The 12,500-nt window shown below is 41.6% G+C and overlaps 1 protein-coding gene across 4 annotated transcripts in view; it reads right to left on the bottom strand.

Moving 5' to 3' along the window:
* LOC138040831 (uncharacterized) overlaps window positions 1–12,500 on the bottom strand; it is a 75,315-nt gene that overhangs the window by 62,091 nt on the left and 724 nt on the right. Inside the window, exons 2-3 of one of the 4 annotated variants that reach the window (XM_068886529.1) lie at window positions 12,274–12,341; window positions 1,858–6,167 (exon numbers count right to left, since the gene is read on the bottom strand). In XM_068886529.1, coding sequence (XP_068742630.1) covers window positions 1,858–6,134 — 4,277 coding nt within the window. In that variant the 5' untranslated portion in view covers window positions 6,135–6,167; window positions 12,274–12,341. The remainder of the gene's footprint in view (window positions 1–1,857; window positions 6,168–12,273; window positions 12,342–12,500) is intronic. The other 3 variants (XM_068886519.1, XM_068886537.1, XM_068886511.1) reach the window with 3 other exon arrangements.

Here is a 12,500-nt window from a genome sequence, read left to right as displayed (position 1 = left end):
ATGTTGCGCGCCAAGTTGAGGGTTTTTGTATCTCGTATTTCGCCGCCTTAATAACAAAATGGTTCGCCTGTTGTATTACTGATTGAAATTGCCAACTCGCTTAAGCTACCTGGTTTGGTGGCTCAAATTTAATGGGAATTTTGTTGAATATTTGCGAGTCGCTTAACTATAAGCGAGTTGAGAAAGGAACTGTTTTCACGGAATTTTCGGTTGTCAGTCGCTAAGCGACCTGAAAAACCGCTCGTGAAAACACGGCCTACATCTCTCCGCCGTTCTAACCCGGACAACGAAAAGAACTGATCAAATTTAATGCTACGTGAGGACGTCTCTCTAAATATCCACACGGTTCTTACCAATTTTATTCCTGGAATGTTAACATTCACTTTCCATGTAGAGCTACTTGGACTAATGGCAAAATTATTACAATAACGGGAAATAATGTTTTTAGACAACGTTCTCGTAGCGCTCGTCGTCCTTGCTAAAGCAACAGTTAGCGGTCACATGTTATTTTTGTTTTCTTGCTCTTCGCCAAACTAGGAGCTTTTCATACTTAAAAAAAACAGCCCCATCCCGGCCCTGTATAGAGGAGGCCATCGTTATCTCTGTCATTACAGCTATGCTATGTTGACGATGCCTAACCGGACCAAAACAGCTGTCCATCGCTGCCGCTCCCGGTGTCATGTTATCGTTGTGCGCATGCCTAAGGTACTGGCCTGACTGGTTGGTGTTACTTCGTGTCCACCTCACTTTAAATTGTTTTATATCTGTCATTAACCCGATTTACTAAAAAAGTTTCGCCCATCAACGGGGTGAGGAATATTTAAAAACCATTTAAGCGGCTCTTGTCCACAGATTGTTAAGTATTAAGAGCGGAAATTTGGATACAGAACCCCGCGCCCTAATTAAGGGGTGCGAGAATGAGCCCACAAGCAAACTACTCAACCCCGTCATGCACACCCGCATCACCATATATGGGAATAACAAACACTCCCAAGCAATCACAATAGATTGATAATGGTTTATACTCTTTATATGGGCTAGCTCGAAGTACACGCAGAATATCTTGTGATATCCGCGGGTCGTGTGGTCATTTGCCGAGCAGTATTCGCTCATGGTACGGCTGGCCACGATAGTGGATACAGTATTTGAAAGATTACATGCATTTAAAAAAAGGTTGTCTAATATACAATCAATTGCTACCTTACTTTTTACCCTCAGTGCAGAGTGTCTCCTTTCCCGGGTATTTTACCTTGATAATTTCAGTATTTGTCGCGGCACGGAACGGGATTCCCTCAATAACTTTGTCCTTTATGTGATAAACATGTAATCGCATGGGTCCGATGGCAATTAAGGATTAACTTCACGCGCAGTTTCAAAGTTTTCACAAAATTGCCCGAGTCGCAAAATGACGAGGGCGATTTGAAAAACTTTGAAAATACAAGTGAAATTAATCCTTAATTGCACGAGGGAACATAGCGATTACATGTTTATCACATAAAGGGCAAAGTTATTGGGGAAAACCCATCCGTGCCGCGACAAATGAGAATCAACACGCTCCCGTTCGGTTAAAGTTCAATTCAATAAGTCGTTGCTGTCAATAGAAATAGCGCTTAAAATGTATTTGATATCTACACAAAATAGTAGTTAATTCTGGAAGAGGATTCTCTTGAAACTTCACTTGCTCTGGATAAGCAACTGTTAACCAATCAGGATCAAGTAATCATGCCCCCTTCTTGATTACCAAAATTGTCCTCGTGATTAAGAAAAAATGACCTACGTCTCAGCCAATCAGCATTCACTAATTTTGCCCCGTAGGTGATAAAAAAAGATTATGTGTATTTAAAAAAAAAAACTTACTTTTTTGCCTCACTGCTGAGTGTCTCTTCTCCCGGGTATTTTACTTTGATGATTTCTAACCCTTGACCTGAACCAATGGCAATGAGACTCGATCTAGGAAATGTTGCCAAACAGGAGGACGGATTGCCCAAAACATCCATTACAACAAGAAGATCTCCAGACCTTACGTTGAACAGCTGAAGGAGAGAGCCAGGTGGGTAAGGGGACGTCAGAGAAACACACTCCTCGTCACTGATGAATTTCCAATAGCCAATGAGGTCACCACTCAATTTTAGACGCACTTTTCCAGAAATTGTATCGAGAACGTACTTAGGCGTGCCGTCGCTATCTATCGAAAGAAATTGACCCTTGGGTGAAAATGATGCCCTCACACCAAGAAGACCAAATCTGGGACCGAGGAAGAAACGCCACAGCGGTTCGGTTTTACCAAGTTGCTTCAATTCAATTTCCCTACCATCAGTGGAGGCAAACAGCTGGAGGTCCTTGTGCCAAGCAAGCAAATTCCCGGGAGGCAGTTTAAATACTTCCACAATCTCTCCTCCAACAACATCCAAAATGATCCCACCTCGCTTTTCAAATGTTATGCATGCCACCTGATGATCTGAAATAGAAAAGAGAGCATCCACGCCAAACATCCATCGTCGCATGCAGACTGACAAATCAAAGTTCCACAGTTCAAGAGTGCTCTTCGTTGCAAACAAGATGCCTTGTTTTACAGCTACAAAATTACGCATAATAGGACTCTCAAACTCTTTCTGTCCCTTTACTTCCCCGTTTAAAACGTCATAAGCCATAATTCGTTGCGGTATGCGCCCCGATCCGTTAAAAACCGTTACTTCCGCATAAACACTCTCGCCGGTTAACGAGAATAGAAGAGAATCGAAACATCTGAATTCTGGGTTCTTCGTTGGTGGATTCCGATAAACCATTACAATGTAACGGTCCCACATGCGGTTCCTTAAAAGAGAATGGCTATTAAGCACTACGACAGAACAAATGTCCGGATCTGGCAAACTCAAAGGATCTCCTAACAAAAAGCCACCGATTCTATGGAATTCTAACTCAACGGAATTACAACTAGGAACATCAACAACGTCCATCGAATAGTGATGCTCAGGCCCCACAGTGACTCCTAAACAAAACTTTTTGAAGTTACGTCGTTTTAAATGTAAACAAAAAAGAAATCGACTGTCCGGTGAGAATCTGATCATTCCACACACAGAGTCCAAAGATGTCTCTGCCAGAGTTGAAAAACCACTTTCCCTGTCAACTAAACAAACTGAGCCCGTTGAATGGGAAACAGCCACGAGCTTTCCATCTCGGGACATCGCAAAAGATGAAATATCTTTATCTGTGTTGAAACGATTAATCTCCTTGCCATCGTTTAGATTCCACACCACAAGACATTTTGCATCGTGTGGATAATCACTTAACATCTCGTCGCCGAATATTGAACAGACAGAAAAACTGCACTTACTGGTAGGAAAAAGCGGCTTCAAGTCGCCATTAAATGAAAACGAATAGCTTAGCTCCCCTGGCAAGATGACATCCTTGCTGGGATGAAACACCACTGAACGGTAAAAACCAAACACGGATGACCTTTCAAAATCTGCTGGTTGGCATGCATCATCGGTATTGATGATTCTGAATCTGCGAAATAACGAATCATAGTATTTTGGTTTGACGTAACGCTTCCATTCGAGGTTACCAGAAACAAGTGACCACAACTGAATGGATCCATCGCAGCATTCACACACCATGAATTCTAAACTGGGGGACACATCGAAACAAGCTACCCGTGAAAAACAATAAAACACAGCTTGAACATCTCCTGGGGAGTCATTTTTTCTTAAGAACTCCATGTAAGGCCTATCGGTATACTTGGTCTCCAGAAGCTGGCGGGAGTCAGAGGATAGTTTACTACTTCCTTCGTTCAACAGACTTTGAAAGATGGTAAACGGATATACCTCTAAGGTTTGGCGGTGCTTCTTTAAAACAATCAATAATGACGAAAGTGTCTCTTGACACTCGGTAGATATCGTTTTCAAACCACCGTGTTTCATTGCACAAACGATATCTTCTGTGGCTGCTGATATGTTCACAAAAATCTTTGCATACAAAAGCTCAGGACATAACACATAGTTTCCAATCACTTGTTCCATGCTGCAGGATCTCATGTCCTGGTCTAACTCTAGCATGTGCTGAACACCATGTTCCAAGGCATACCTTGAAGTGCCAGTGAAGGACTGCGAGTTGCTAACACGTTTACTCTTTAGCTCGTCAAATTCCTTAGAACAAAGAGTAGAAAGGATCTTATGGCCTTCCATTTCCTCCACGCTGAAAATGTGCTGCTCGTAGCATGACTTGTCTGTCAACCAGTCCTTGACCGATTTATGAAAGAAATGAATACGGTTATCGTGAACAGGAAGGAGTGATGACACAATGGCAATGCCTTTGCTCACCTTTCGCATAACACTCAAGGACGACGACTTCGTGCACAACAATTTAGGAACAAAACCCAACGGCAGTGGTTCCCTTGCAGCTGCAATTGCACTCAGAAAACATAGAAATTGCTCTTCTGTTATGTTCAGTTCCTTACACAAGTCTTGTTCCAACCGTTGGAAATACGACTGGTAAACAGACGAGAAGCCCGACGGAAGGGTCTGCTCCAGTTGTTCCAAGGTAAGAACGATTGGACACTTAACCCTTATAAAATCTACCAAAAACTGGGCACACAGAAAAACTCCCTCTGACTTTTGCACGAGATCATCTAAGACAAGCTCGGGCCTTTCAGCTTGTAATAAAACGCTTAGACTCTGTTCAAAGTAAAATCGAATGTCCTTCAAGTTGTCTTCATCTTTTGGCTCCAGTCGCAGTGGACGCAAATCTTTCAGGCTGTCCCAAATGTTAACTTCAGGTCGCGTCGTCACAAAAAATCGAAGCCAAAGCGGCAGATCCTTAAACAAACTGGATATCACGTCAAGAAGCTCATTTCGCCCTTGGTATTGACTTTCATCTAAAGCATCTATTACCACAAGAGATGTAAAACCTGGATCTGCTACCATGTTCAGAGGTTCTAAAAAAAGCAAATAAAAGAGATCTACCACTTCCATGTCGTTGATCTCAACACCTAAATTTCCAGAAAACTGTTCCACAAGAGCTTTCTTGTACTCTGGAATACAGCATGAGAGGTGACAAGCTAAAGACTGCATCATCACCTTGGGATTCCTGTGGCGTGCTCTGTCATGGTGACAAAAATGGCTCCCCGCCAATCTGCCAGCTTCTTGCATTCTTCTGCACATCTCAGCAGCGATGACAGATTTCCCCATCCCTGCATTTCCGCTGAGAACCAAGACACGATTTGGAGAGCTTTTATCATCCAACCACCTGTTGATTTCAGCAAAGAAAGACTCACGGGTTCCTTCTAAGTATCTCTTTGTATAATCTCTGACGTCACGTTGGGTGTCAACCCTTGCAAGTTTCTTTCGGATTGTATCCTCCTGATCGGTGTTGTGATGTGTCTCATGGATTTCAGTAACAATTTGATGTATGTCTTCAATCATGAAATTGCCTTCCTCAACAATCCCTTGGGTTGTTGACTGCTGGATTCGCAAGTCTTTAAGGATGGATTTGTTTTCCTCGACATTCTGTTTGACTGTGGTCTGAAGCTGACGCATGTCATGAAGTTGAGTCTTGAGATCCGCTTCCCGTTCTGCCCAGTCCCGTAAAACGTCAAGATAATCCTCCTCTCCACATTGCTCTGCCTTTAATCGATCAATCTCTGCCTGACTTAACCCAAGAGGCACTAAAACGGCACTCATTTCCTTCCACAGAGTATTGAACGTTGATGCATCGACACCAGTGGTTGTCACATGCCCATACACTTGATTACGGAAAAACTTAATGCGAGCAAGGTTTGCCTCATGAGAGGTGTCACTTGGGGGTGGCTTGCAATGCCATCCTGTGTGGGGAGGGGTAAGTCCACAAATGTTGGTCAGAAGGAGGAAAAGCAGAGTTATATCAAAGGTGTTGGAGTCCGGAGCGGCTCCACCACCAGGGAACAGCTTTTCCCACTGGTGACCATTGAGAATTCTTCTATGTAAAAGGTTGACAAGAGTGGTATAACAGGCATTGAGATCAGCTGCTAAGTTTGCAGGAGGGTGATGAGTGTCAAAAACATTTCTCAGTACAGTTGTTCCACCATCAATAATAAGTTGACTGAGCTTAGCTCCATTTGTCCTCTCCTCAGAGCTGGCCAAGGGACCAGGTTTGGCCATTGTTATCCAAACTAATGATTTTTGACATTTTATCTGCATGGAAAAGAAAAATAAAATAATTAATCGATTTCATAATTGGTTTTTATTGAGTCTTCATCAGAGACTAATTGAATGAGTGATTAAGTGCCTGATTAAAAATTATCACCAACCATTATCTTTAATTAAGGAATGTAACTGCAGTGCGTATGATTGACCACAAAAAGCTATGAAATCGAGGATCAAGTTAATGCCTTTAGGACCAGTTAAGCAAGAATGACCTTTGGTTTCTACCACTAAAAATGAACAGACTTGATCTACAAGTGGCTACTGGACTACAATGATGTATCAGTCTACTGCCCAAGAACAATATTGAATGGCTGTGCACATAAATGTTACGTGAAAATTTTTTGTCCCACTGGAACCTTTAGCAGACATTTATATCGTGGGAAGGATAAACATTAAAATAGAAAGTCCTTTAGAACTGGCGTGATGTGCGCATATCGAGGAACAAGCCAAACTGGCAGCTGCGTTTAGAACTCTTGTCCAAGATATCCCGAGCAGTAGTGAGTTGCAATAATCTGTGTGAGAAGTTTCTTCCTTCTTCGTTTCTTTAGCATTTCTTACTAAGTCATTTGCCACATAACACTGTTTCGTATATTGGTGATGGTCCGAGGAGCAGAATTTAATACTGCGCCATCGTCTCTCCAGACGCCTTTTCTTTCTAACTCTTAGCTTGTACAATATCAGCAGTGAGCCACGGTGAAAGTGGGCGTACTAAAATAGACCGTGGTTTTAAAGGTGGATAGAAATCCAATTGCAATAATGGCGTAAGTGTACTATTGTGTGACTCAACTAAAGCAGACACGTCCAGATCATGCCAAGACTTAAACAAGTCCGAGTATGAAAGGCCAGAAGTAAAGTCGTCAATATTAACCGAACGAAAGTTACGAGAAGGACCAGTATCTTCGCAGGACGTTGTAATAGCCAGTAGCTAGGAGTTTGCACTGTACTGCCAGATGATCAGATATACCAGAATCGGAGATCATGTAGTAAAGTCCTGGGGAAGTCGTTCGCCACTGCTGGTAATTACCAAATCAAGAATGTGACCATGTGCATGGGTAGTGGAGGATATATTCTGAACCAAATTATAGGCCTGAATCAAATCAATAAATTGCTGCCACATCCTGTCATCAGTAGTATCTACATGCAAGTTAAAGTCACCAGTCAGCAGACGGTAGCCAGAAGAGGTGGCCAAACGCCCACGATAATCAGGGAACTCATCCAAAAACAAAGAATAACTGAATGCTGGAGGTCTGTAAACCACAATAAAATGTACAAGAAAATCATTTGGTTTGAAGCTCAATATGTTCAAAGGAGGAATAGTTTGCAGCAGGATTAATTAAGTATAAAAGTCCCGAAACAGCCGAGACGCCGACCAGTGCAAACATGAATGAAAATGTAGCAAGTAGGCAAATGTTTGACGGAATCAACCTTGGGCATATATACTCCGAGTTCAAAGACAATTGGCGAATGTCTTGGCTGTCTCGGAGCCTCATTACTGCTATAAGTTGATAAAGATGTTAATCCTGTTTTGAGAAGCCACTAAAAAGAGTTCCCGAAGCTATGGGAAAGCCATTGAAAGAATACCTTGGTGACCTTGAGGCTAAAGGTGTCATAGAGAAGGTAGAAAGACCTACAGAATGGATGAACTCTGTTGTGGTTGCAAATAAAGCTAATGGCAAGCTTCGCCTTTGCCTGCAACCAAAGCCCTTGAACAAAGCACTAAAGAGATGTCATTTCCCAATGCCAGTTATTGAAGACACCATACCAGAGTTGAGCAAAGCGGATTTTCACAAAAGAGGATTGAAAGGATGGTTATTGACAGATACAAAAGAGAGATTTCTTCTGACGACTTTTCCCACACCACAAATGTAATCGCATGCCCTTTGGGATTTCTCCCGCCCGTGAAATATTCCAACTGCATGAATTTGTTGAGGGCTTCGCTGATGATAGCTGATGATATCTGACGATATCCTTGCGGCTGGTACTGGAGACACGATGCCGGAAGCGATAGCTGCTCACATGAAAATCAAAATTAGAAGGCTGAACAAACATAAAATCACTTTTAAGCATACAGAGGTTCCCCATATTGGACATCGGCTTACTTTGGAGGGAGTGAAGGCAGACCCTGCCGAGATTGATGCAGTTCTTTTGGAAGGCCAACTGATCTAACAGATGTTCAGCGCATTATGGGTACTGTAGGCTACCTTGCAAAGTTCCTGCCAATACTGTCTGAAGTCTCGGAGCCTTTTCACGCAGCTTACCTAAACGTGTACAGAATATGTAAGGGACAAAATTCATGACAGAGCACTCTTTAGGATTAAGGAGATTTTGCCAGCTCCACCACTGCTGAAGCATTATGAGAGAGAGAAGGACCTGGTGATTCATTGCGACGTCAGCAAAGGGGGTCTTGGAGCCGCATTTTTCCAGGATGGTAGACCGCTAGCTTATGCAAGCAGCGCCCTGACTCCAGCAGAAAAAAATTATGCACAGATAGAAAAAGAACTTCTTGCGATTGTGTTTGCGACAGAAGGGTTTCGCCAATATACCTATGGGAGATCAGTGATTGTTGAATTCGGACCATATGCCTTTGGAGACGATCTTCAATAAGCTGCTGGTCTCTGACCCGAACAGATTGCAAAGATGATTTTGAGGATGCAACGATATGATTTAGACGGTCAATATAAGAGAAGGAAAGAGTTGCACATTTGCAGACACCCTAAGACAACATTTCCCTAAGTTGTCAGAAACCTCTCAGAGGCTCGGAGATCACATCCTGTTAACCAGGTTTTGAAGAGGACCTTGAAGTAGAGTAAGAGATCCGAGAAGTAAATCAACTGCTAGTAAGTGAGCATGAAGCAGCAATGCTCAGCGTGGAGACTAAGAATGATGAAGTTCTACAAGCTGTGAAGGCTCTTGTCCAATCTGGGTGGACAGCGTTGTAATATGATATCGGTGATGAAGAAGTTGTTCAGGATGGGTTGCTCTTTAGGGCTGACAGGCACGTAGTACCAAAGACCCTTCGAAAGTGCATGCTACAGACTATCCACTCTAGACATCAAGGAATAGAATCGACCCGAAGAGGTGCGAGAGAGGCGACCTAAGGGCCAAATATGAGGAGAGACGTAAAAGATTTCACATTCAAGTGCAAAAAAACGTTTGCCGCGTACAGTACCACGCAACAAAAGGAGCCCCTTGAAAGGCAAGAATTTCCAGATCGACCTTGGCGAAGTTTCCACAGATGGTGACTGTTGATTACTTCTCCAGTTTCTTTGAAGTTGACAGGTTGCACGATCTGAAAGCTTCCACCGTAATCAAAAAAATGAAGGTGCACATAGCACGATATTGAATTCGAGTTATTTGCCCATGGCGGTTGAGCTGTGATTGAAATAGATGGCTAATAATTGCTCTATAATAAATTCCAAAGAAACAAACGTTTTCTGTCATAAACTACTTAACTACTTAAAAGGGAATTAGACACGGGGTGAAACGACATCTGTTTGTGAAGCTGCGCAGCAATCTGGATCACAAAGGTGGCAAAAGGTCCACCAATGGCCCATCGGTTGAGCTAGTAACACTTTCCCACAATCTCCTATCATCTATCCTATCAGAAACTTCCAACATTTTTGTAACCGGTGTGACCTCCTTTAGGAAACCGAAACGTAACGATATTTGTTATAGCTCGCGGGACCCCATACTGAGATTGCATATGTGAAAAGAGACATAATTAGACAGTGGAAAAGATAGTGCAGGCAATCCAAATAGTATACCTAATTTTCTTACTATAACACACTCGCAAGATGTACATACGCTTACAAATATACAAGCGTTCTGGTTCCCTGTGGAACACCCCTGTTTCGCTAGTAAATCGATATCAGAATCAGTCACAAAGTACTTGATAATTCGCGCCTTGTTACATAAAGAGCATGCATTTAGAAGGCAGACGTTTGAAGTAGATTCATTCTGGAAAGTATGCATTGGGTAATGAAATATATGTTATTCACCGGCTGGGAGGTCCGTATAGGGAAAAACTGTGCCGGTACGGACCGACCTAGGCCGGTGAATAACGTATTTATTTTTCTGATTTTTTTTTTCTGAAAATGAACATGGCAAACTGGTTTGCAAAAAGTCATTCTACGCGCTCTAAGTCGCAACAGTTGAAATTAACTTAAAACTGAGAAAAGCGCTCCGTTCTCATTGAAAGCTCAGAGAAAAATGATAGATTAACGATAAAACAGAACTTCAAATATCTCTTGGTGCAATATATGTATTAAAAAAACAGTTATATTTCACAGTAAGCACAGAGAAATGAGCTAAGCAAACTAAACAATGACGTTTGAAAAATTCGTACAAAGAGGCGAATAACGGTTCTACGAATTAAAATGCTTTGTCTTGTTCAAAATTGAACGAAAGTCAGTCTTAAAACAAGAGGAAAAAATTTAGTGAAAAATACTCATACTTCTGCCTCTTCCTTCATATCCTATTATTTCAAGGATTCATCTTTGTTCTCCATCAAGTCCTTCACAAATCAGTGCAAAACTTAGAAAACTACACAAGAAAAACTTGTTGAGCAGACATTAGTTCATGCAGACTCCATAGCGTTGCGATTTGTTTGTTTGACTATTTTAGCTACGAATATGAAGCAAAAAAGAAAAAAACGAGATTAAAGAATAGATCTCCAAAGAAAATAACGGATGTCAATCGAAAAACTGAGCTCAAAGGACTCACTTCTCTACAGTTAGTCGTTTTAGTTAAACGGCAGGTCAAGCTAGGTCAACAGTTCACGAAAAACAACGCGAAAAACCACAGCGTCGCGATGTGTTTGTTTGACTATTTTAGCTAGGAATTCGTATATTCTTAAATGAAGCAATATAAAACGAGATTAGAAAATAGAATTCCAAAGAAAATACTTCAACGGCGTGTCAAGAGTTCAAGAAAACCAACAACTCGAAAACAGCAAACCAGCAAAGTGTTGTCAGCAAAATCATGTGCCGATACTCGCCTTTTTGAAGGATAACCAGGCCTTTTATTCCATTGCTGATGTTTTTCCTTCTCTTTGCAACGGTTAGTAAGCGAAAACTTGCATTTTAAGAGGTAAAATCCAACGTTTCGTCGCGTCGTAGTAAAAGCATTTTTAACTGATTAGTCACGACAGTTTCAGAACGGAACAGATTTCGGACCGTGGTCTGTATCGCAAAAAGCTGGACGGGCTACGAGCGCGCGATTAGCCAATCAGATTCAAGGATTTACGATTTCGGCCCGCTACACTGCCTGCTACCTAAAGATGCTTCAGAAAAAAATATGTAGGCTGTATCCCGGGGCTGTATATAAACAGCATTGTTCACATTAGCGCCAGTTGAGTGATGTCTTTGTCATTGATAGGTGTTGTTCTGTCTCGTAGTCCTTTGAATTTTTAACTAAGTAGGATTTCGAAATTCAGTTCCAGTAACTTGAATAATTTTACCTTTTCTTAAACGACACTCCTGTGCTTGTCTTCCTATCTTACAACTTCTATAGGCAAATGCTGTAGGTTAATAACGTCTTGTTAAGTTTCAAGCAATCTGAACATAGTTTCCAGTTCCAAGGAAGTCAAGCATGGAGGCACTAAAACTCAGCGTAGAAATTTCATCCAAAACTGTTTTAAAAGATCTCATATTTCAAAGACATGTATAAATTAACTGTTTATAAAGACACTAATCCAAAGATCGTTGCTGAAGCTTTGAGTAGAACCTATTCGAAACTTATGAAATATAACGTGAGCTTAATCATTTTATCCGGGGCCGCCATGCGAGGCACAACTGACACAAATGTCTGGAAGATTGTCTATGGCCGCGTTTCAACGAGTTCGTTGAGTTTACTTTTCTACCCTCAGTCCCCTCCTGAGAGCGAGATGTATAGATTTACTATGGCTGGCGCCAAACAAGTTTAATCGCCGATTGGGGACGCTTTTGCTGTCAATGGATTAGCTAATTTATGCTGCCTTGTTGACGATTTATGGAATATTTTATTAAATACAGAGAATATTCCCTCTTTTTTTGCAACACAAAATGCAAGTCTGGGCTGTGTGACGTTTGCCTCGTCGCTTAACCTTATTGCTTACCTCTAACAAAACATTATAAGCAAATCGTAAAACTTTGGCTTTCTGTTTCGAAGTTTGCTACAATGCTGCTGAAAGAGAAATCAGAAACAAAGTTGCCGGATTGATCAAAGCCATGACCTAATCTTCATATAAACTTAGAATCTCATAGTATCTTACAAATACTGGAAATTACCGAAGTACTCTACTTCGTATAGAGAATATCATACACAAAAATGCCAGAGCAATTT

The sequence above is a fragment of the Montipora capricornis genome, chromosome 1, assembly GCF_036669925.1.
Source record: "Montipora capricornis isolate CH-2021 chromosome 1, ASM3666992v2, whole genome shotgun sequence".
In the NCBI taxonomy this organism is placed as follows: Eukaryota; Metazoa; Cnidaria; class Anthozoa; order Scleractinia; family Acroporidae; genus Montipora; species Montipora capricornis.
This window is presented reverse-complemented; position numbering and strand designations above follow the sequence as displayed.